General features: G+C 36.1%; 1 protein-coding gene and 1 pseudogene across 2 annotated transcripts; both read left to right on the top strand.

The window, feature by feature from the left end:
* Positions 1-25432, top strand: NUCKS1 (nuclear casein kinase and cyclin dependent kinase substrate 1). Of its 2 annotated transcripts, none has more exons than XM_011372974.2 (7): positions 1-213; positions 15623-15672; positions 17329-17434; positions 20079-20134; positions 22027-22179; positions 23143-23292; positions 24234-25432. In XM_011372974.2, the coding sequence occupies exons 1-7, from the start codon at positions 197-199 to the stop codon at positions 24431-24433; spliced, it is 732 nt and encodes a 243-aa protein (XP_011371276.1). In that variant the 5' UTR covers positions 1-196; the 3' UTR covers positions 24434-25432. The 2 variants fall into 2 exon arrangements, with proteins under 2 accessions (XP_011371276.1, XP_011371279.1); XM_011372977.2 differs by having other exon boundaries at positions 103-213; positions 23146-23292.
* LOC111747301 lies at positions 5770-5888 on the top strand (annotated as a pseudogene).
* Positions 25433-26293: the final 861 nt, after the last annotated feature.

Here is a 26293-nt window from a genome sequence, read left to right on the forward strand (position 1 = left end):
GAGACGGGGGAGAGGGGGGCTCGTCTGCTTACAGGGCCCTGAACCAAGGAGCGGCGGAGTTTGAGAAGCCAGCACCTCGGGGTTCAGCGGCAGCGGCCCCGTCGGCCGAAGTTGGGGGGGGTGGGGCGCCGAGCGCGCGGGGTGGGGGGGGTTCTGGTCTTTGGCTTCTCAACTCGGTCCTGTTTCGACAGCGAACATGTCTCGGCCTGTCAGGTCAGTGTGGAGTCTGAGGCCTGAAGCGGGTTGGAGGGGTGGGGGCTCAGTGGTAAAGGAGTGGGGGAAGCAAGCCTAGAGTCGGCTCCGGTGCCACGCGCGGCCTCCTCCCTTTCGGGGCTTGCGCGCGCCCTTGAGCGTGGGGGGCCTTGCTGGCGCGCGTGGCTGAGCGGGGGTGGCGGCCGCGCGCCCATGCGCGCTCCTCCCCGCGCTGCTGCAGCCTCGGAGCTGCTCCACTGCCTCCCCCACCCGCCGCACTGGAGCGGGTGGGGTGTTCCCTGAACCATCAGTGGCCAGAGGGGGAGGGGTGTGAAGTCAGCGCCCCTACCCAGGCCCCACCTCCTCGAGGCCCGCCCCTTTGAGCCCGCTGGGGAAACACCGGAGGGCTCGGGCCCACACTTTGAGGAGAGGCGGAGACGCCCGTGTTGACCCTTTCCCCCTTATGCCTGCGTGGGGGTTTGGGGGGGACTTAGCTGTCTTTCTCCTACAGACCGGAGTGTTCCACACCAACGGGGAGGGGCAGCACTGCCACCGGGCCCCGCCTCCGTCCTCGGGGGTCGCTGCGGGGCCCCGCCTCCCGCATCGGGCCGGGCGTGGGCGGGGCCCAGCCTTCCCACCTCCGGCAAAAGTGAGAGTTCGGAACCGGGCCCTAGAAAATAATGATTGCTACCTCTTTTCTAACTTGTAGTTCCGACCGGTTTAACCCCTCGAGTTCGCCCTTCCCTCTGACTAGAAATGTCCTTCCTCGGGGAAATGTCCTTCCTTCGGGAGGTGCGGGTTAACAGCACCACCCAAATCCCGTGTGGTTCTCGTTCCCGCTAGCTCTCTACTCTGGCCCAGCGTACACGTCTCGCATGTTTTTGTGACTCTCTCTTTACCCCGAATAACTTTTAATAATAAAGAGGCTAGATTTAGTTAACCATTAGACTTCATTCTGAGAATTTCAACAAGTTTGCTGTGCCTCAGCAGACAGTGGAATCGCCCTTTGCCGTCCTCCTGGCTGTTGCATGGAATGTGCCATTTATGGAGGGGTGTGGCTTAATTCAATTTGTTGAGGCCTTAAAAGAGCGCTGTTGCTACATATTCCGTTTAATGTAATGTTCGTGACGCTTCCGTTGTGAGGAATTGGCTACTTTCCATAGTATTTCTGGATACGTAGGTAAAGGTTTCGTTTTAAAATATTTTAACAGTTATTGCTTCCCCTTCTTTCCAAGTTTTCTGAGAAAGGGAAGTTATTTTGATCTAGAGTTCTAAACCCGGGAATGGGTTTTGTGCCACACCGTTCTGTCTCCTGACTAGACCTTCCTTCTCCAGCTTATGGTGGTATAGGACTGCGTACCCTACGCTCGGGTTGGGCATCAAGAGAGTGCTAATAACTAACTGCTTGACTGCTTTTCTGCCTTCTGATTTCAACCCGCATCTCTGATAACTCACCATCGCAACCGGGAAGAGTTTTGCCGAGTTTTTGGCAAGGAGTCTGAATACACGTTGCAGGTTATAGTATGCACGCTTCGCCCCCCCCCCCCATAAAAATTGACCGATGTACCCATCAGTTTATGTAGAATATTTTCTTTAGGAGCAGGTCAAACATACTATCATAATAAAGATTCGCCTCATCTCGATTGGATCTTCTGTCTTACGGAAGTAAATTACTGTGTGATGAAATTGGACTATTAGTTTTCTCTGCCTTTTAACTCTAGTGCACTAGGTTTTGGTGACTTTATTGTTGTGACTTATACTCATCTGCCTGAGTTTGTGACTCCAGATTTAGATTGGAACAGGAACAGAACTTTTTTTACTTGAAAACTGGATTTTTCATATCACCAGTTGGAGACAAATATATTAAGTACTTTCTATAAGTTTTTTGTAGGCATCGAGATTTCTACACAACTTTTCTCTTGCTCAGTATGTTGTTAAAAAATAATTTTAACTTTATTTTTTCCTAATTGATGAATGAAGTTAATATATTGTGGGATTTTTTTTGGTCACTTTTAAGTTATTAATTTCAAAGCACTTTGGTTTCTGATAAACTCTCTGTAACTTTTTTTTAAGCCTTTAACATACTCATGACCAATAATAAAGCAGAAATAATTAAACTTGAGTTTGGTGGTTTGTTAAATTTTTCAGTTAGAAAAGTCGTCTTAGAGAAGTGCTTTTATTTCAAGGTGTAAATATGTATTGAGGGCATTTAACAAAAAATCACTGATCAACATTAATTTCGGAATAATCAGCCTTGTATAAGAACAAACCAAAAAAATGTTAATGGAAACCTTAAAAAACAAAATAAACCAAAAAAGAAATTGGAAAATAATAGTATTAGCACATCTTCTTTTGGAGTATGTTTCTGCCCTTGGGCCTACATAGAATTTTGAGGTTTTTATGGTTTTCATTTTAATATTAACCTAAGCATTTAAAGAAAGTTTAGAAACGTATTAATGGCTGCTTGACACCATTTTCCAAATGAAAGGAATGAAGAACTGATCAGCTATAGCAGGGTTTTCCTATAGATGTGTGTAACACATATCTAAGTAGTTTCGTTTATACAGTATTGTTATCTTTACGGTTTATTGGATTTGTTATATATAAATGAGAGCTCACATATTTTAGGCCTTGGTTTCAAAGTTACAGCATAAAATTATAGTCTTGGAGCTAGTAAGAAATGTAGGCAAATTATTTTACAAGGACTTACTGGGGACCTGGACAAATGAAGTGCTTTGTATCACACTAGTAGGTGCCAAGGTTGGTCCTAGAATCTGGATTTCTCTCTGTGCAGTCCTGCTCATCCTCTCTCTCTACACAACAGTCTCTCTACCTTCTGCCTGATAAGTATTGATGTTTTGTAATACATGGGACTTTTCAAAATGCTTTTCATATTACTCTTATCCTTATGAGGAAGAAAAATACCATTACTTGTAAGAGATGAGAAAGAAAGTTCAGAGATTTACTGATGTGCCCAGACTAGAATCAAGGATTTTTGAAATTCATCTTGGTATATTCTGCAGAGATCCTCCTCCCTTATTGAAAATTATCTAAGTCACTCAAATCAATCTACTTGATGTCTTGCTATCTTGTCTTTTGTTTAGTACTTTACCATTGAATGTTTATATATGAAAGCATAGGCTCTTGTAGGTTGATGTTGAAAATTTAACAGCTTTCCCAGATTCCAGATTGCTTTCATGTCCAAGAGAATTATGTTTGAGATGTCTGGATTCTAAAAATTGGTATTCTCTCTTACCAGAAAATTAGTTTCAAAAGGTACTCAGTTAAAGGGAAAACTTAGAAACCTAAAAATTCAAGGTAGCTTGGGGTTTATGATACCAAGTATGTACAGGAAAACGTTAAAAATTTAGTATTCTAGTAAATGTGGTTAAAGTGAACCTGGTTCCTTATATCTCTTATTCTCTACTCCCAGGTTATGTGTGTCTGTGTCTGTGTCTGTGTAATTTTTATTAATCTTGGATCTGTACATTCGATTATTACTTATGTGTCACTTTACTCCAAAAAGACACTCTTCCCGTAGACTTTACCTTCAAAGATATGTCACATAATAACTTGCAAAGTCCGAATAATGGGGGGAGTTAATTTTATAACAACACTTAAGTATTCAGCATTTCCCAACATACATGTAGTTAGTTAAGCTGAGAATTATAATAGTGTTTAAAGTGTGGTTTTTAAAAGTAATTCGTTAAACATTTACTGAAAATAAGCAGAGTCACTGTGCTAGAGGCTTTCACTTTATCTTGTTTTATCCTTATTACAACCCTGTAAAGTAGGATTTTTTTTTAAATTCCTACGTAACAGGTGATTAAGCTTAAAGAATATGTTACTCAAGGTCATAGAACTATTAAAGCAAGGCCAAGATCTGAATCCAGATTTTCTGAATACAAAGCTGGCATTCTTTCCATGGTACCAGACTTTCTAGTATTTGGCATGAAGATGGTCAAATATTGTACATTCTGTATACATAAGTTTTTAGCTCTGTGTAGAAAATATTTAGGGAAAATATGGCCCAAATGTTTTAAATAGTTTTGTTCAACTCTATATTTAGAATAATTTTCAGAGATAAAGTCCAGTTCCTTCATTTTATCGCTGATGACTTTGAAGCCAAAGGAATTAAGGTGTAGACATAGGAGCTGGATTTAGACTACACAAGTTTTAGCTGTTCTCTTTTCTACTAGATTTACATTTACTGATTTTCAATTCCACATAGAATGTTTTACAGATCCACATCCCTTGTTTGAAACCATTGGAGCCATATATATTTGGAAGTTCATATTTTTGCAAGAATTTTTAAAAGGTGACGGTGTCTATCTGTATATTAATGTACCATCACCAGTGAGTCTGGGGTAGTGCTCCTATCAAACACATTACTATCTCTATAGTAAAACTTAAGAATTTTCACACACACACACAAAGCTAAGAAGCCCCTCACTGTTCATGTCAAGTCAGGTTTACTACATAAGTTATGAAAGTATTTTGGTTTTCAAAACTTTGAATTTCTAAACTGTGGATTAAAGATTTTGAACTTAAACAGAAGTTAATTTCTCAGCCTTCAGTTTTAGAAAAAAAATCACGTGGCAACTCAATTGAGTTATCACTAAGCAACTCTTTGTGCCAAAATATTCTGCCAGGTACTTTACACATATTTCAAAACTTTGAAACAACTCTTTAAGCAAGGTATATATTATCCCCATTTCATATATGAGATAGCCGAGTCTTGGCCAAATTAAGTGACAGGCCCAGTTCACCTAATTTACTAAAGAGGTGAAGCAGGAATTCAAATCCAAGTGTGGCCAACCCAAAGTCAGTTGGTGTGATCTTTCCTGTGAGACACTGCCACTAGGTGTCACTCTTTCTTGCAGTAGTAGTGTGCTTTGCCATCTCTGGAGGGGGTTACAGTTCATAATACAACTCGTGGGGAAGACCAACTTTAAAGTGAGCTTGAGGGAGCGGGTAGTGGAGAAAAGGACAATTTTTGGAAGAAATAGGAGAATATGTGGAGATATTAAAAGAAGATACACTGCATATAGAGGAAAGAGCAGTGAAGGAGTGTGAGGCTTTTATAGGAATACGTGCATGTAAGATGTGGCGTTGCTTTAAGTGTATACATTTCATACTACAGCAGGGTATTTCCCCCTGACTAGAATAAGTGAATAGATTCCAAAGCCACTTAAAAGATACTGTAAGAAAATTAATGAGCCCGTTCTACATGGAAGTGTAGATTGGGAAATGCCGAACAAAATGGTAGCTAACTGAATTCGGTTTGTACTGAAATATGTGTAATCAATTAGGATTTGTCCCAGGAACAAAACTTAAAACCTATCACCGATTCATCATATTAAAAGACTGAAAGGAAAACCATGGCATTTAAAAAGGTTCAACAACTATTGTAACACTCATTAGTATATTACATTTAGAAGGAAATTAATTTAAAAATGGAGGTGATCGAACTTCACAAAAGTTACAAACTAATGTATGTTGTTGAGTTTTTAATGATTTAAGTCAATTAGCAGTACTCTTGCTGTGAGGTAACAGCACAGTAAAAGAAATTCTGGGGTCTACAGCCATGCTACCCCGAACAAGCCGGATTCCATCTGATCTCGGAAGCTAAGCAGGGTCAGGCCTGGTTAGTACTTGGATGGGAGACCACCTAGGAAGACCAGGTGCTGTAAGTGTAAAAAATAAAAAAATAAGGGATTGTAAGCTGACAGGGTCCTTGTAATCTATGAGGTCAACCAAGGGTTGCCTCACCTAAAAAAAAAAAAAAATACTGGGTATCAGGAGACTTGGGTTCCAGCCTCTGCGTAGGTTTATGCAATGGAGATGTTTGAACTCCACTTGAATAATAACAGTACCTTATATTTACAAAGCATTTTATAGTTATCGGGATTTTTCTTATAGGTTTTTTCCAGCTCTAAAATAAAATTAATATGAAGGAGAAAGTAATTTTCAATAAAGGGAGATTGGTTTTACTTACTTATTTATATATTTGGTCTGTTTTTCCAGAAATATAAAACAAGGCCACCATATTATATCCACATCATAGTCCATGTGAATGGTGCCCTTCTGAATTTAATAAGATTTAGAGTCTGCATAGCCAGATGCTTGCAGTACAGACTTGGATACTTGAACTTAACAGTGAAGTTATTGAGCATGCTGTGAACTATTACTTCTATTTGCATTTTTAAATTCTTGGCTGCAAAGGGAAATAAATGTAACTCATTACTCTAGATTATAAAGAAGTATCTAGAGATAACCTCAGTATAGGAGACAGCAGTGTTATGCATAATAGGCAGATACATTTACCACAGGACACTTTGGTCAAAGTGGGGCATCCCTTTGTCTTAAAAAATGTGTCACTATCTAGATTGTAGGAAGCGGGACTGATAAAGCATTGCATTGCCATGTTTTTAAATAACTACTATATAAATAGCCATAATTACAGGTTTTTGAAATACTTTAGGTGAAGAGACCACAGGTTGCCAAAGAGTATTTCAACTGGGTATAACATTTTTGGGTGCTTTGTAGTGCATATCTATTTTTTGAATTTTGTACATGTTCTAGTTACCTGCTGAGCAAGGTGATCTGCAGGGAGATTTTATCTGTCAAGAAAAAAATGACCCAGTATATGATCTACTTGAGAAATGAAAAATTTGCTTGATTGAGAAAATCCACCCTGCTTTTCATTGGGCTGGAATAACACACACCTGTCTGCCACAGTTATGCTGCAGCTGTAAAGATTTATAGCGATTCTCTAAAATCGGAGACTATCAGAAACTTTGCTACTTGAAATCATATCAGTAAGAATAAAACCTCACTTTTGTCAGAAAGAGCTAAGTCCTTTTGACATGGAGAACCAGCCTCAATTTACAGCTTCAGAGGAAAGGTTGCTGAACACACAATTCCACATCTACACCTTAACTTTACCAAGAAATGGGAAAAGAGGTCCACTTTGCAGTCTAGACTTCATTTGACCCCTTTACACACAGTCCTATTGTGCTTTGAGCCTATTAAGGTTCTGCTGCATTTAAATTTCACCTAAATTCTACCCTCCCCCAAATCCTATAAGTTTTCCTATTTGGTTAAATGCTCCACATTTCAGATGTGCCATTGACATCATTGTAATGAGTCAATAAACCCGATTGTAGGTCTACAGATTTGTCCTGTGCTTGGGTTAAGACAATTGGGGAAGATTCTGCTGAGGTTTCTTCTGAGGTTGCCTTCTCTGCTGCAGGCAGGGCTCTATTTGGTAATGTGCACATTTGAGACCCCTTCATTTTTATCTGCTTGAGGTTTCTCTGTCTCTAATAGCTTATGGTTTGCACTGAATTTCTGTTGGCAAAAATCTAGCCCATTTTTTTATCTAATACTTTATCTTATTATGCTCACTGAAATTTGCATGTGACTTTTAAGCATGTCGATAGAAAAAAAGATCTAGTGGAGGATCGTGACAATTATAAACGTGCCTGTCTCATTCAGAACTCCTTCACTCTGATCCTTTTTCTGGAGAAAATAGAAACTTTTTCTGTTTGACTAAGTTTTTGGAGCTCTTCCTATAATTTTTTTGCTTGTTTTGCTTTTTTCTTGTATCTTGTGACTTTTTAAATTTTATGTTTCATTGTAAATAAGATGCAGTCAAAGCAACATCTTCCCCAAAAGGAACTTAAAGCTCGAGATAAATGAAGCAGTTGTAAGAAATTACCCTGAGTTGAGTTCAAATATCCTGGTTTCTATGACTAATATTCTTGTATCCTGGGAAATTTTGGCATATGAATAATCTTTGAAGGATAGGAGACTGGAGAGGTAAATTCCTAAGTTTTTGTGTCGGGGGAGATAGTTAATATGCAGAAACTTTAATGGCATATAAGTTCTGTAGAGGAGTTAGATTTGTGAGCCTTTAGGAAAGGAAGATTTGAGAGGCAGCAAGTGCCCTGTAGGGTGTAGGATTGGATGGGCTTGAGTTGGGAAGTTGACTTTACCATTTCATAGCTTGTGGCTGTAATAAAGTTACTTAGCCTTTTGAACATTAGATTCTTCAGATAAAATTGAATTAATGTTAATTAGCTCCCCTTGGGAGATTATTGTGAGAATTAAATGGCAGTTTAGGTGAAGTATCTGGCTGTTGTAATCATCGATAAAAGTCAGCATGGATTCACACACAAAAAAAAATGTCTCATATCAGTATCCATAATGTTGGCTTTCTGGAATATCTCAAGCATTTGATTCACATTTTGTTTTTAAAATATAAGTAGTTTAGCACTTCTCTTTAATGCCGGACTTTCAAAGCTTTAACATGTTGAAGGAGGTGATAATATTCCAAATTGACATGACCAGGAAACCTTTAGAAAACCTATCTTGACAGAACACAAGTTAGAAAATTCTTTAATAAGAAAATTCTTAAAGAGAAAATTTTTAAAATTTGAAATTATAAGGCATGTTCTTAAAATTATTTTAATTAGCTGAGTTTTGTGATTCCTAGGAATGTTTTGTTTGAACAAAAAGGTTTATTCCTAAAAAGTTTAATTATTGTTGATTTAAATGGTCTCATTTGCTCTTTAAAAGAATACTGTTAATATACTGGGTTTCTCTTTCAGCAGGAATTTTGACAGCTGCACATGAGGTCCTTGTTGCGGAAAATAAAGAAATGTAGGCAGAATGATAGTTCACTGTGATGGACTTGTGCTTCAGTAGCCATACCCAGAGAAGGCTGATTGATGTCAACCTGGAAAAATATTTCCACTGATGTCTTAAAGGACTTTGTTCTTGGCCTGTGCTGATTAAGTTTGCAGATAATATGAATTTGAGAAAGATAGAAAAATATGTTGAAAAGAAGTATCAGTATAGAAAAGGGTTTCAGATTTGGGGAAAAGAAGGTTTTAGTCATCGTAATTGCAATATCCAGTCCAGCGTGTGCTCTGACTGTCCAAAAGGCAATCTTGGATTGCATTAGTTCAAGTGTGGACTAGAATGGGAAGTTGAAGGTCATAATCCTGATGTGTTCTCACACACACACCCCATGCACCTCCCTCACCCCAGTACCTTTTTAAAACCATGTACATATGTTGATAGACTTCTAAATCTGAGGTGGTACATAAAAAAAGCATCTAGGTCGTGATGGTGCTTGAAATATGTGATGAAGAATTAACTGTAGTATTTAGCTTTGAAAGTGGAAACTCATATAAATTTTAAGGGCTGCTCTATTGAGGAGTTAGATTTAGACCACGGTAATCCTAGGAGGAAGACAAGACAGAAACAGTGAGTGGACTTTGGAGGCAATTTCACCTCATTGAGAACTATTTCATTATTGGAGTTTTCTTAGAATAGGCTGCCTTGGGAGATCATGAGAGGTTTTCAGTCATTTCCTTCTAGGGAAACGTATTGGTTATAATTTTGGGTAAGACTGAATTAGATTGTCTAAAGTCCAGTAGCTTTGGTATTATAACACACATGGCGTCATATCACTCTCCCCTGCCCCCACACACACACGCTGGCCACCAAACGTCAATAGGTTTTACGAGTGCTTAAGCTTGAAAAAAGTGATTTTAAAAATATACGGAACTTAAATAGGAAGAGATGTTATCCTTTTGTAGTCATGGATCAATAACAAATCATTTTTTTGTAAAGGTAAAACTAAAAACAACTTCGGAAATCTTTCTCCAATCCACTTTTTAGTCTAAAGCAATGGCTCTCAAACTTTTTTGATGAGATTCCATTAAGAAGTAAATTTTACGTTGAAGTTTGCTACACACAAGAACACAAACACCTGAAGCAAGTTCAGAGACTTGCCACTTAGGTGCAGTGTTCACTCATGTTTCCTATTTGCTTTTTCTTTTGAAAATGCTGGTTATATGCCAATAAATTGATTTCAGGACCACTAGTAGACTGTGACCTGTAGATTAAAACACATTGTTCTACAGGATCTCACTGATCTGATGAAGTGAGATTTTTACCATGTAGGTGATTGGTGAAGAGTTATGCTGGCTGTTTTGGGTTTTCCGAAACTCAGATTTCAAATGTATTTTAAGCGCCTAATGAGAAACTTTAAATTCTATAGCGTTAGCAAGGTGGCTTTTTTGTTCTTATTATTAGTCCTGTGTTTACCAGAACAGTGTAACTTCTTCAAGGTAAAAATGGAAGTACAGTCAGCTTGATTGAACTAAGCTAAAGTAGTAGATTGTCAAAAAGTCTCTATTTGCCTTGGAAAATAGTTTTGTACTTTACTAAGTGGTGTAAAGCTTAAGGTGTCAATATTTAAATGTGGGTTTATGTTTAAAAGTTGTTCCTCTCCTGGAGATTGCTTATTATCTTTGTCCATATTTTGATATATTTCTCCATGTTATTATAAAGTAGAACTGGATTTTGTGGTCTTAGTTGTTTTCTCATATGTAAAGTTAAGAGGTCAGATGAGAGCATCTCAAAGGTATGGTAATTTCTGTCTGAAATACTGTAATTCTTGATGCTTCAGAATGTTGGTTTTACACCTCACATTTCAGGAACATCATTCATGTGTTAGTATAAGATGGTTGCTGCTATAAGAAAGAAAAAGCATTTGGGAGCAGACTTGTCAGTATTTAGTAGATAGGAGATGATTAAGAATGGAAGAAAAAAATCATTACTTCTGAACTGTTCGAGTTACCAGCTTTTGGTACTTCAGGCAGATCTTTTCATGTTGTCTAGCTTCCCACTACCTTTCTTCTCTGCACTCTAAACTGATATAGATGTGGGACTTCGCATCTAAGCTCTCTGGTGACCATCCAGGAATGGGTCCCTTGTGACTAAGCTACATTTAGAATCTAGATAGATTGTATCAGCTTTTAAAGTAAGAACAGGCACATAATTGAAGATTTTGTGTTCCTATTTTTTTATTTAAACATTGGTTTTCCTTGCTAGGTTACAGTTCTTTCTAGTGCAGGCTTTTAGACTTCTTTAGCTGGAACTCCAGTTGATTTGAGTGATAAAAATTGATCTAATTTGTCTGGTGGCTTTAAAATAGTTACTTCCTCTGACCTAAATGTTAATCTGCAAACTTTATCATAAAGTTGAAAATAATATTTAAAAGGGGGGTATTTTGGTATTGCATTTTAATGAAATAAGCAGTAAACCTTTTAAGATGTTCTTTCTGAATGGTTCTAGAACCAGTATTCTAAGACAGACATATTTTTAAGCAATGACTTAATCACGTTCAAATAATTAGGAGTGTTATTCAAGAGTGTTCAAGATTTAGTGATATTCTGGGTAGAACAAGTTAGTGCTTACAAGTATAAGAGCTGCTGTCTATTGGATATATGGTTGTGTACCTGGCATTCACAACAATCTTAAGAGCTAGGTATTATTGCTGTTTTACAGGGGAAATAACTTGCTCAAGGACATACAACTAGTAAATGACAGAGCCAGGATTTAAACCCAATTCAAAAATCTGTTTTTTAACCTCTATGCTGTATTCAAATTTTGTTTTGTCCTCCCAGTTCTAGCCGATGCTCATTTTACACTGAAGAGTGTATTTAGCTTTGGCATTTAATTTATGTACTGGTATTTTGAGGAAGTAGGAATGTTTATTTTCCACTAGGAGTAGAACTTGCCATGCCCTTAGACTTAAATGTTGCTCTTAAGTGTTGTGCTTCTATCCTAGACTATCTTGTCAATTTCCAGTCTATGTAAGAATATGTTCATCAAAAATGTGTTTCAACTCTAAATAAGGTAAATCTCCAAATAGTAGAAGTAGTATGTTTTGAATAGCAGCTTTAGAAGGCAGGCAATGACCCAAACTATTATTATAACTAACTGACATTGTGAATGAAACCTGTTCTCACAGAACTTTTATTTAAATTATTCTTCTGTCTCTTTAGCATTTATAAATGGATGCATTTTTTTACTAGTTACCCATAAGACAATATTGCTTCTATATTCATATTTTGTTTTTACTCAAGTTTTATAGTTTTGTCATAACTGACGTGTATTATATAAGATGATTCTGGCCATTTTCACATCATTTGAAGTTAAAATATTTTGTGTTTCAAAGGAAGGAGTAGTCTTCCAATTTGATTTTGAAAATTTTTAATTTAATTGCTCATATAACGTCACTGTAGTCTACATGGCATTTTTGTAGTTCTTTTTGAAAACTGGGATAGAAAAAATGTACTAAATAGTTGCCTTTTAAATTTCTTAGATGTAAAGTAACAAGTTCTTTAGTATGGAAGAAACTCAATTTTCTTTTGTCCTTGAGGGTAGTGGAAATTAAATGTCTGATAGGTTGAAAACTCCAGTTGCACATACATCCTCTACTGATCCCCATTCCCACCCAAATCCTTTGCAGATGCCAAATCCATTCATTCATGAAATGCATCTCTTGAATTTGGTGTTCTGAATGGAGAGACAGTTCCTATCCTCAAGAAATTCGATTTAATAAGACGGATATTTTGTAGATTATATAGTATCAAGGGATTAAAGGTTTTGAAGTGAGATTGTATCTAATAAGAGTGGAAGTGATATGAACAGCATTCTAGGCCAAGGAGCAGCATGACCGAATGGTAAGAAACAACGTGATTGGAGAAATTATAAAGTTCCAAGTTGCTCGATTTTTAAGTGGCAAGAGATGAGACTCTGAGATGAAATATTATCCTCTAAAGTATCTTATAAAACTAGATTTCTAACAGAACTCTTAAATTTGGCCCTAAGAACAAAAAGTTCAGAAAACATTTGTGCTTTTTTTACCTCGCTCTGTACCAGAAATGTGGGTATAAATATGGTTGTTACCTTCAGGAAGCTCAGATTAGCGAAGGAGAAATGGTGCAGTGATACGTTAAGCTGTGTGGCATACAAAAAGGTAGTTGACTGTTTGCAATTGAAAAAGTCATCTTTTTCATTAAACTTTAATAATTTTTAACTTTACAGAATAACTTTTTAGATATGTCAGCAATTTATGTCATCAGTTTCAACAGAGGAAGGTCTGAGGCCCAGAGAAATTAAGTGATTTGCTTGAAGTTCTGGAATCAGAACTCAGAATTCCTTACTAAGATTCTGTACTTTTTACTGTATAATTCCTTTCTTGGAGTGTTCCCTAGTGATACACTAAGAAAGTAACTATCGTTGACATACTGTTAGAAAGTTCTTTATGTTCAACCCACTCTTAATCTGATAACCAAAGCTAAGCAGGTTTGTTTACTACTACTTTTCATTTCAAAGCCCTAAAGTGGCTAATGTGTTTTCCCTTATTTGAGTTAAAAATCTAGTTTATTCGATTGTTCTTCATATGATATACACTTCACCATTCTAGTTACCTTTATATAGTCTCAAAGGATGTATCTATTGATTTATGGTACCCAGAAATTTTACCAGTACTTTAGTGGTTATCCCACCAGCATCAAATAATTAAGCTAAAATAATTATGCCTGCAATTTCAGAACCTGTACATTAATTATTAGAGATTAAGAGTTAAAACTTCCTCTTCTGGATACTTTACTTCCCCTGGTTCCATGTCCCATTCTTTGCATTATGATCATAACACTGTTTCTCATGGCATCTGTCATTAAAAATCACTGTTTTGCTAGGACATGATAGACATTTAATTACTAGCCCCTCCCCCACTTTTTTTAGAAAAATATTTTTATTTTTTTAATTATGCTCAAATAAAATTTCCCATCTTAACAGTTTTTAAGTGTACAGTTCAGTAGTGTTAAGTACATTCACATGTTTTGCACCAGCCTCCAAAACTCTTCCTTCCTCTTGCAAAACTGAAACTGTATATCCCACTAACTCCCCATTCTCGCTACCTCAGCTCCTGGCATCCACCGTTCTTTCTGTCTCTATGAATTTGACTACTCTAGGTACATTATTTAAGTGAAATTAACAGTCATGTCTTAAATTAACTTTCCTAATAGAATGGTATCTTTGATATATAAACTCGGCTTGTAACAAACATGTACAGTTTGTCCTTGAACAACACAGGAGTTAGGAGTACAGACCCGCCCCCATACATACATGCACACACAGACACAGAGTCAAAAATCCGAATATAACTTTTGACTCCCCTAAAATTTAACTGCTAATAGCCTACTGTTGATTGGAAGCCTTCCTGGTAACATAAACAATCGATTATTACCCTTGTATATTATTATAGTGCTGTATTCTTACAATAAAGTAAGAGAAATACATTTATAGTAGGTACTGTATCAATATCCTAAGTTTATGTCATGTTTACAAAATAAAAAGTCTACGTATAAGTGGACCTGTGCATTTCAAGCGCACATTGTTCACAGGTCAACTGTAGTTAAAGCATACTTTATAGTTTTGCATTTTGGCTCATTAAGGCAATCAATTGAAAAGATAATTCATTGTTGGTAGATTTTCCTAAAGCAAAACAAGGCAAACTTTGGGGTTCAAAGTTTTCCTAAAGCCAAGGGTGTGGCTGTACCTTCCACAGCTAAGCCTCAAACATGTTTTCAGAATTCACCTCTACTCCTATCATTTTGCATGTTGTATGTTTGCATGTTGTATGTACCTGTGCTTGAATTCTGCCCATTCTGTCTTTGAATTTAAATGGTGTCTTAATCTATAAAACCAGGAATATCCCTCTACTCAGGTTTAATGATGGCATGTTTCTCTTAATCTTTTCAGTTCACTTGTTCTTCACTATCTACTTAGTTACAGTGCATCTAAGGTACTTTGGAAAGCCAGGCTATCTAGATACTTACATGGAAGCTTTTATGTATCTCTAGAGGAGGAATTATAAACTTGTATAGATTTCAAATACGAAGTAGGAAAATAGAAATTAATGTTTGTTTGAGATGTTTAAAAAAATGTCTTTCCTAGTAGGAAGTACTTAACATCAAGTCAGGTAGATACATTGATCTGTGGAACTCTCATATTTTTCTTACAGACCCTATAATAAAAAGCATCTTTTGAATGGATCATTTTTTTCTTCTCCTTTTTTTTTTAACTTACTGTCATTGTAATATGTATATTATAATGTAATTATATTATATTTAAAAATCACTTTGTCTTGGAAAAAATTCAGTAATACCTTGTTTATCAGGTATACATGTATATGTGTATATAGCAATAAGAATAAATAACATTTACAGTTTTGGTTTGTGCACATGTGACATCTGTATAATGAATACAAATGGTAGCTTGGCTCATATTGCTGTTTTGTGTGTGTGTTTTGGGAGGTGGGAGGTTTTGTAGGAAAGAATAGTATTTGAGCTATCACTGAGATGAGCAATATGAGAATTGTAGTTTTAAATACTTTTGGCTTAACAAAGTGAAGTTTTTTGGCTGAGATGAGAGCTCGTTGAAAAATAATTTTCAGAGAGCTAGTTCTCATTCTGTTTATGAAAAAGAAGTGTGTTCTAATATCTTAGAAAAGTCTTTCATATATTTTTATGGTCTTAATAAGAATCTCTTTCTACAGAAATAGGAAGGTCGTTGATTATTCACAGTTTCAGGAATCTGACGATGCTGGTAAGTTTTGTGATTTCTATAAGTTGAGCCGTACTAGTGAAACAATCACCAGTTTATATACTTTTTTTTATCATGCTTTTGGAGTAAGTTTTATTTATTTTTTATTTTTAGACTATTTATGTATATAAGTTGCATCAGGATCTCTGTTACCCAAAACAAAAGTTGAACTTGCAAGGATTTTAACTTTAACTTAGTGAATCATTGATGTAAACACGTGAATAATTTTTTTCTTACCTGCTTTTAGAGTCTAAAGTTTAAATGTGCAGTAATTCTGATGCAGTGTTTACTAGTTAATATATATCCTGCTGTAATCACAGTTAAAACTTGGATCTTACAATAGGGAATACTTTAGTTTTTTGCATAGTAAAATAAGATGAAAGTATTTTGTGAAACCACTTTGATTTGTGAACTGATTAATCATAGGAGTAGTGTATCTTAAATCTTAGCCATAAAAGGTTTCTTTAGAATATATCCCTAATCTCATTATTTTCCAGATGCATTTATTTTTTTTAGTCTAATATTACTTTATAAAGATAATATGTACACTTTGAGAAAACTTAGAAAATGGAGAAGTATATAAAGAAGGATAAAAACAGTAACATAATCCAACCTCCCAGTGGGAGTACTAACATTTTTTAAATGCTTGCTAAATGTTTGTAGTTACTCATTTAATCTTCAGAACAATCCCATTAAAATGGAATATATATATTATTATTATTATTTCCATTTTAAGGAAATAGATAAGGAAACTGAGGCAAAGATATTACTCAAGGTCCTTTAACCTGCAAATGGCCATTTTTAACCATTTTGTTGAAAAAGCTTTTTGACTTTTTTTTTCCCCTTTTAAAAATGTAGTTTAAGCCTTGCTATAGAATTTTTGGGTTCTTTCACTCTCCCACCCCACCCCTAATTATTAGTATCTTTCTCGTTATTAAGAGTTACTTGAAAAATTCCTATTAATGATCATATGAAATTCCATAATGGAACTTATAATATATCCAGCCATTTAATAATTGCTGAAGCTCCAGACTACCATATCTTCACCCTTGTATATAATGGGGTAGTAAACAGTTTTGGAAATAATCACCTTTTAAGGTGGGTTGGTTTTCTTTAGTACTATAATAATTTTCAAAGAAATATGAAGATATGGAAATGTGGGAAATTTTTAATAAAATGGTAAGATATAAAATGATAAGAGATTTGGCTATGGCTATATTAAAATATACACATGAGGGGGTGGCTCCGTAGTGTAGTGGTTAGCATGTCTGCTTTACACCCAGAAGGTCCTGGGTGCGCCGGGCGGGGAGTACGCACTGTAAGTGCGTGGGAGGAGACACCCCGCCTTCAGAGATCTAGTTCAGGGGTGGAACTGGGGAGGGAGGATAAAGGGGGGGGGGACTCACACACACACACACACACACACACACACACACACACACACAAGGACTAGTGAATAATATGCAAAAATGGAAATGATTGAGTTAAGGTGGTAGAACTGGGACAGAAGGATCTACTTTTTGTAATAAAGAAAAGTTGGGAATTCCTGCCCCTTCACTGTTTAAATAACATGAGAGAGAATTATCTCAGTAAGTGTAGTGGTAATTTCATCTTGTAAAAATGATATAGTTCATTGAAGTTGAGAAATGTTCTGTTTAGATGAAGATTATGGAAGAGATTCGGGCCCTCCAACTAAGAAAATTCGATCATCTCCCCGAGAAGCTAAAAACAAGAGACGATCTGGAAAGAATTCACAGGAAGATAGGTAAGATGCATTATTAATTTGTTCCTGCTTACACTGTCAACCACTCAGAGATGAGGGTAGTTTCTGATCTCTGAAATAGTGGAATCTTCATTTATTTTGGGAAGACAGTTACAGTCCACTTAATGTTTCGCATAATTCATCTTATTTTAGGCAGCACTTCTGAGTCTAGAAGCTAGCCCCTTTAAGGCCAGAGGCTTGCTTGGACTCAACCTGGAATCTAAGGTGATCTCCAAGAATGCCTTTGTTTCTCCCTCAAACCTCTGAACATAAGCAGAAAGATTTTTTAAGAATGTAATTTGTTACCTAAGGTTAGTATTGACATTTTCATTGTAGTGATAGCAAATGAGCGATCTTTTCCATTCAGTCCCAAATCTCTGGTAGAATCTTAACTAAAACTTAGAGAGTTTTAAGTTTTATAGTCTTCTGAGTTTTACTATCAATAATAATTTCTACTTTGTGTGGATAATTTAATCATTTGGGGCAGTTTTGTGTGGATAATTTAATCATTTGGGGCAGTTTTGAATTGTAATTTTAAGTAAAATTGTCTCGTGAGACCTGGATGTTTTGGCTTTCGCTTATGCTCTACAGATATACACATATACTCTCATATGCATTATGGCATAAGTGTAAGGCCTCCTTGACGATGACTGGTGATAGCTACTACTTAACGATTATTATGTGCTAGTCTCTATTACATGCTAATTTATATTATCATTAATTCTTATAACACCTTTATTAGGGAAAATTATCATAATTTAGAAGAGTTCAGTGATATATCCAAGGTTACCCAGCAAATGGACCAAGTTTGTGAAACCATCTCTGTTGGACTCTGAAGTCCATTTTTTAAGTATGAGCAGTTCAGAGATATGAAATAATATTTCTTACTAATTCTCCTAGGATATTTGCCTTTAAGCACTAAAATCACTATAATAAAGCCCCATGCAGAAGTCTTTCTATTCTTCCCATTTACAGGCTGCTAAATTTGTAGAAATAACAATACTAAATACACTTCCCTCGTGTTTTCTGTTTGCTTGTATTGCCAACCTTTAATGTTATCTTTCCTGGAGAATTTCAGAAATGTGGTTTTGAGGAAAAATAAGAGAAAATTATACTATAGGGAGACAAGTCTTCCATAGTTTCATAGTATATCTCTCCAGTCCAGTTTTATATAGTAGCCCAACTTAGAACTATCTTTCATTATAGTTATTAATTATGTATCACCTAGGAATGAACTTCTTTGTGACCTATTAACATCTCCTCAATGTAATTGCTATCTAGCCTAAATTTTTCCTTGTTTTAGTCATTCGTTTTTATTATTCTCTCCTAAGTGTCAGGAATGGTTGAAATAAATACCACGTTTATTGCCATTTGTCTTCAGGGCCTAGTATATTTATTCATCAGACCATATTATGTTGATTTTTCTGTTGGTCTCTACTTAACATTCAGCTTTTACTTGACTTTGCTGTAATGGGACTCAAGGATTAATGGTTTCTATAAACTCAATAATAAAAGACCTAGAGAAAATGATATAATTCTTCATTGTCATACACTTGTGAATTAAATGCTTATTTTGCATAAAAACATTTAAATGGAACAGTCACAGATTTCAGAATTAGTGTTTCTTGGATCAGATTGCTTAGTAAAGATACGTTTGTTTTTTCTCTTAGCTTAAGAATCTTGGGTTTGGTAGTTTTTCATTTAAATGTGGTCTAGGTTATGGGAAATACCAAAAGAGATTTTACAAGACCTGCTGTTTGAGAAAGGAAGACTACAAAGACAGTTTTTATATGAGTATTTCTTTCTTTTATTTGTCAAAAGTTCTCATGGAATCATAAAATTTTAACACAGAAAGAATACCACATAATTTGTCCGAGATCATAAAACAAATTAATGACAAAATGGGACATAGACCCAGATTCTCAAGTTAAGATTTGTGAGGATGTAAAATGTGCATCTTTATGTCTTTAAAATTTGTTTCCAAACTTTTCATTGAACTTTGAAGCTCCTTCTTATTTTGCTTTGCAGTGATCTCTAACTCACTTGTATTTTCTCCAAGATGCAGGGCAGGCCTATGTGCTCATGTTTCTGAAGTATAGAAATACTGGAGGCAAAAAAACATTTAGTTAATTGACTTGTTTTCATTTTGTTTTAGATAAATGTTTAGGCATATTGTAATTTATATAACAATTCCAATTTTCTTTAATAATTGTATTTAGGTGTTTCGAGTCTGTTTGGTGCCCTCCATTTATTTGCCTACTTTACCACCATTGACAAATTTTATAATAGTAGTACTTTTATATTCTGCTTCTAACAACAAAGAATTTTTTCTTATTAAACGTTCCTGTGAACTAGATCTTATCCACAGGTAAGAAATTTTCAGCCTATGTTGAGATACCTTCTTTTTTCCCTTTGGGTCTTTGGAAGCAGTATTTTCCCAAAGTAGATAAAATTGTGCTTATTCACCAGCATCCCTGTAAAGTAGGGAACAATGGAAGCACCTTCACTCCGCAGCATCTGTTTGAAAATTTTATGTATAAAGAAGGTTTTCTCTGGTGTTCTTATGCAGTCAGATACCAGAGAGAGCTTACATTCACTTAGATTTTGATCTAGTAACTTTTAAACTTTTTACTCTTTCCCCTTGTAGTGAGGACTCAGAAGAAAAAGATGTGAAGACCAAGAAGGATGATTCTCACTCAGCAGGTAGTAAACAATTTTAATGTAGTAGATATGATTCCCTTTATGTATTTATTCATTGGACTTTTAATAAGCGGTTTTATTATAATGCCTGGCACTGTTATAAATACTGGCATTACAAAGATGTTTCCATTTTTGAAGAGCTTGTAGTGATTCTCAGTCCTGGTGTTTTATAACAGTCACCTGTGAAGGTTTTTTAAAACATATTTATGCACCTTTCCACCCCAGGATTTCTGATTGAGTAGCTCTAGGTGGGACATTGGGGCTTTGTGGGGTTTTGAGGGGGTTTTCTTTTAAGTTTTTACAGATTATTCTCATACATAGTCAAGATTGAAAACCATTTATATGAACAAATAAAAGACATCAAATTAAAGCAAATAATAAGAACATGTATAATACTAAGCAAAATAGAAGGATAAAAAGGGGAGTGATCAACTCTGGGTTGAAAAGCAAACAAAGATTCATTTCAATCCTACTTTTTTTAGCTGAGAAGTAATCTTTTGAAGCAGTAGCCATAAAGAAACCTTTTTTTGTAAGAATTTTTTAACTTAAAAGAATTGATAAGGACACTCCATGACCAAATAATATAGTAATCTTGATTACTTATTGTTGGTATTTATTTATTTGTTTGTTTGCTTGTTTGTTTTAACTCTTCTAAGAATTGAGAGTTTATTTCGTATTGCTCCTAACCACTTCATTTTGACTTATTGTCCCCTGTATGCCTTTCTAGATGTCCCTTTACAAACAAGATTGCTGTTTAGCTAATATGTAGAGGGTAGACACAGTTCCACTGAATCCATTCCACTGAGCTGTTTTGCTTTCCTTTTCATGTCCACTATCTGACTGTTGAAATTGAAAAGTGATTATTTTAATATTTTACACTGTCTAGAGAAGTTATGATAAAATGCACCTTTATTCATCTGCCTTGTGCCCCTTAATTTGAATCTTACATTAGTTTATTGAGCACTTCAAGATAAATAACTCTATGCTAGTATTAAGCATAGCTCCTATCAGGTGGATTTAGTTTTGAGTTTACCAAAATCAGCTTCATTCACTGTGTCTACTTGTCTCTAGATGAGGTTTTTGGAAGTGAAAGTGATGAACACTGATCATGGCAAGGTTTATAGGACTACGAGTGTTTCCAGAAGAGTAACAGCTAAACTAACAGAATAAAGGATCCTCAAGTCCAGGAAAAGGACTATAGGTAGAGACTAATACAAATTACCTTGATCTAGAGCCAGAAGACTGGCAGCCTGCCCTTTAACCAGCTTTATCCACAAATACAACTCTGTTGAAAAATTTTTTTTAATTGACAGACTATAATATATGAAAGTAATTTTTTTATAAACTTGTATTAAGATCTAATTGATCTAAATATGTGCTTAAAGATTTCCCTTAATCCTGTCTCAATTAAAGTGGCCACACCTCACTCATTGAAAAGGATAGTAGTTTTGCATAATGTTCAGGTCTACACGTTTTGTATCTTGGAATAAATATAATTAAAAGGCAGTCTTCCCTTTATCTACTATTTATAAATATTTATTAACTTTAGTTTTTGAAAACTGTGACCATGGATTTGAATGTATTTGAGAATTTCAGGGCAAAGCAATGAGAGAGAAATTTAAAGTGTGTTATAGGAAGCATGTATTCGCAACTAAATTCAGCTTCATTATTAAAACTACATGCCTAGGTTTTATATGTAAAAGTGGGATACATAATCTTGTTCTTTGAATTTTAGTTCCTCTTTTGTAGGAATTTTTCAGGGTAAACTTTATCCTTTTTTAATGAAATAAAGCTGCAAGATATATCTTGTATTGGCCACTGCATTGGCTTTTCTAGTTGGCTGTCAAGTAGACACACAGCTCTTGGATTATTGCATCATAATTTTGATATTTCAGAGGACAGTGAAGATGAAAAAGAAGATCATAAAAATGTGCGCCAACAACGGCAGGCAGCCTCTAAAGCAGCTTCTAAACAGAGAGAAATGCTCATGGAAGATGTAGGCAGTGAAGAAGAACAAGAAGAAGAGGATGAGGCGCCGTTCCAGGAGAGTATGTGAAGTTGGCTTGTTACTCTGATCATGATTTGGTCAAGGTAGTTTGTGACCTTGATTACTTAAGTGTTCTTTGTGGATGCAGAATGGTACAGACCCTTAAATTACTCACTGTTAGAAGAGATGACAGTTTGACATCTGTTGATATTCTGAAAGGAAAGATTCTTGTGATTATGATGTTCATCATTTGTACTCACTTAATATTTATAAATACGGTTACATGGTGGGTGTTGTCTTTAAGATTTGTATTTTGGCCTAGTAGACAAAAAAAAAATTATTGATGACAGAATTTAGGTATTTCACAGTTTACTCGGATGAATTAGTTACATATATTATTGCTTTGTATGTAGTTTTCTTGTTTCATTTATTCATAGTTGACCAAATCAGTTCAGTTTCATTTCCCTGGTCTCACCAACACTATATGGCAGGGGTCTCCAACCTCTGGGCCACGGACTGGTAGTGACCTGTTAGGAACCGGGCCACACAGCAGGAGGTGAGCAGTGAGCGAGCAAGTGAGTGAAGCTTCATCTGTATTTGCAGCCGCTCCCCAGTGCTAGCTTCACCGCTTCAGCTCCCCTCAGATGATCAGCCATTAGATTCTCATAGGAGCACCAGTCCCTGGTGCCAAAAAGATTGGGGACCACTGCTATGTAGGAATGATATAACTACCAAAAGTTATTTGATGGCTTCAATTTGTATTCAGATTAAGTTTTATTTCTCCCTGTTTTCTACCTATTCTTCAAACAAATCAGCGATGTAACCCTCATGAGCATACTAAACCCATTTTACAGGTGGGGCCAGTGACAACTCCAACCAAACTGGTAGTACAGCTGCAAATAGAATCCAAGAGGATGTTGACTCCCAAATCCCATCCTCCAGTCATTCTTAGCACTCTCTCCCTTTGTTCACTTAGAAGGATATAGACATTAAGTTGGATGTTGAAATTCTTCTTTCCTCTCAGAAGATTCCGGCAGCGATGAAGATTTTCTAATGGAAGATGATGATGATAGTGACTATGGCAGTTCCAAAAAGAAAAACAAAAAGATGGTTAAGAAGTCCAAACCTGAGAGAAAAGAAAAGAAAATGCCCAAACCCAGGCTAAAGGCTACAGGTGAGCTCTTCAGAATTGAAATTACTGCTTTGAAACATTTCAAGGACCAATAAACTTTTTCTATAGAAATTCTTCATTAGAGCTTGGCATTGGCCACATCGTTTATCAGGATAAACGAATTCTGAAAAGATCCTGTCTTCTACACCTGGAGATATCATTTATTTATTAATGAGAACACCAGGCCTTCCAAGAGTCTGGTGGCTTAGCCCTGTTCTTATACATAAGCAAGTTTTGGGAATGACCAGTTTGTGTCAGGCACAGTGTTAGAAACAATGCATCAACATAGCTATTACTGCCGTGTTTTTCCACCAAGATCCCAATCCTAGCAGCTAGTGCATACTTGAAATTGTGGAAATGTATACTTCACTTAGTACATTTAAGTTCTGTGTTCTGATCCCATCCTCTGTGCTAGCAGAATAAAACCATACTTCACAGCTTGCATTCATTTTCCTTGAGCCCTGTGGTTTCTGCCGGATATTCTCTTAGTCAGAGCTAATTTGTCATTAAATCAGAGCGCTCGATTTGCTTTATTTTATTCTGGCAAATAGAACTGGTGATTTTTCAACCTTCTACTCATCACTTCTTACTAATGGGAGTCCTGCGAATACCAAAATTATTTGATGGCTGCAATATCTATCTACTCAGATTGTCGTATCCTTTCTTCTCGACCCACTTTTTAAGCAAACAGTTTTTAATTTCACAACCACTAAGGATTATGTGAAGTTTCTGTAGCATCTCGTTGCGTCATTATAAGCATCACTGCTAACAGCATTACAGCACTGGTAAAAAGTGTTTGGAAACCAGTACCCACCTTGATTTTTAGTAAGTTTTGGGGTTTCGTCTTTATAGATTTTATTCTTACAGATTTCTTTTTTCGTAGCTGATTTTTATTAAAGACATTTTCTTTTCCTTTTCCCAAATTGGTATTTTTCTTCCCTCAGTGACGCCAAGTCCTGTCAAAGGCAAAGGGAAAGTTGGTCGCCCCACAGCTTCGAAGGGGTCAAAGGAAAAGACTCCTTCTCCCAAAGATGACGACGAGGAGCCTGAAAGCCCTCCAGGAAAGAAAACATGCGCAAGCCCTCCACCTGAGAAGTCCGGGGATGAAGGGTCTGAAGATGAAGCCCCATCGGGGGAGGATTAAAAGTGATGATGGTTTGGGGAGAGATTTTATTTAAAAAAAAAAAAAGAAAAAAAAAAGGGGAAAAAAGAAAACCTACTTAAGGTAGAACATGGTTTTGGCTATGGCTTGACTCGTGGGCTTTCAATGCTTTTTTGTTGTCGAAAATAACATATTCTCTCTCTCTCTCTCTATCTTTTTTTTTTTTTTTATGAAAACCATTGTATGTTTAATTTACCTTTTTGTTTATTGGTCTTCTCTTTGCCACCACCCTCTCTTCCCCCCCTTTTCCAATGAAAGCCATGTCAAATTAATCACTGGATCAACTGCTTCATCTTTTTTTTTTTTTAATGGAAGGTATTACCACAGTTGTAAAGCAATAAGATTTGATATGAACACTATGGAAATGTTGCTTTTTGGTAAATGGTAGCAAGTTGAGCAGTAATCAGAAAACAAGGGTTTTAGTTAAAAATGATTACTTCTTTCTCTACTTGGACTTTTAAAAAAATCAATTGTCATCTAATACAAGTTTATATATCTATACTCAAGTACAGATGTCTAAAAAAATCATGACTTTAAACTTCCACTCATAAGGCAGGTAGGAGATAAAAATGGATTCTGAATTGTTACTAAAAGTATTCATATTTTTTATCTTGGGGACAGGGCAGGGAATGGGGTTACCTAACCCTGATTGAGGGTGTGTTTTTTCTTCACTTATTATCTCAAAGAGACTCAGAGCCAGTGATCCTTTTACCTTTAAGAAACTTAAAATAAGAAAAAAGGAAAAAAAAAAACAAGGGCCACCAAAACTTAAATCACTCTTGATTTCATATTTCATTCTCTAATGATTCATGTTCTAAAATATATGTGTATCTATTCTTCTTGGATAAAATTTTACCAAGGATTTAAAAAAAAAAAAAAAAGCTAGAAAATGGCAATAGTTATACATCACAGTGGATTTCTTCTCAAACTAACAATGTTTTAGGTTTTAAGCAAATAAAGTACCAGTTAATGTGAAACTCGTTCACAAAGGCTTGAGATTTTTCCTTTATGAAAACAATTGAAATTCCTTTATACCACAAATGTACGTTCAGATCTCATGACCCACGCTTAGTTTTTATTTGGGGATAGAACATTTTCCTTCTCATTCACCTGTCTTCACACTTCTTCATAGAAGCGTGGTATAAAGTACTTCTCTTGGCTTCCTGCTTCTCGTGGGATCCTACTATACTCCTCCCCCAAGGCCTTCCAGCCCTGTCATAGGACATGATTTCTCCTGGCTCTATCTCCACATCTTGTGCTTGATAGGAATATGTTAAATGCTGCTCTGACACTATTACTTGCTTTTGTTTTTTTGCTGGTGCCCCTGCTTACTGCTCATGTCGCTTAAAGTAGGATTTTAAGGGATTCAGCAGGGCCAAAAACATACATTCAGGAGGCCTATGTGCAGTTGATAACAGACTTTACATGCCTTATGATAGCAGTCAGGATCTGTAAGTTTAATCCTCACATCCTGATAATGAGATTCTGGGAGCAAGGGTCGCGGGGGCCTTCGTGTGCTAAGAAGTTGAAAAATCAGTGATCAGTGAAATTTAACCTGCCTTTATCTAGATTTGCTTCCTTAATATCTTAGGTACGTGGTTTTCTTTCTTTTATTTAAAACATTTTTCTCAGACAACATGGCTTTCTTGCAGATGTTCCTAGAACAAAAGGTTGTTTAAGGAATATTTTTAATCTGATTTTTAAGACACTTTAAGGAATATTCTTACTCCGATTTTTTTTTTTTTAACACCCAGTGGCAAAGTAATTTCACTATTGCACTATGTGTTGAATGAATTTGAAGATTTTAGTACTTGGCCAAAAATGCAAAGTTTGAGCATAAGT

This window comes from Pteropus vampyrus, unplaced genomic scaffold (genome assembly GCF_000151845.1).
Source record: "Pteropus vampyrus isolate Shadow unplaced genomic scaffold, Pvam_2.0 Scaffold217, whole genome shotgun sequence".
NCBI lineage: Eukaryota > Metazoa > Chordata > Mammalia > Chiroptera > Pteropodidae > Pteropus > Pteropus vampyrus.

Excerpts from the sequence above, each read along its gene's own strand:
- NUCKS1 (XM_011372974.2), top strand. Across the intron at positions 15,673-17,328 it reads TCAGGAATCTGACGATGCTG|ATGAAGATTATGGAAGAGAT; the intron begins GTAAGTTTTGTG and ends TGTTCTGTTTAG. Across the intron at positions 23,293-24,233 it reads ACCCAGGCTAAAGGCTACAG|TGACGCCAAGTCCTGTCAAA; the intron begins GTGAGCTCTTCA and ends TTCTTCCCTCAG.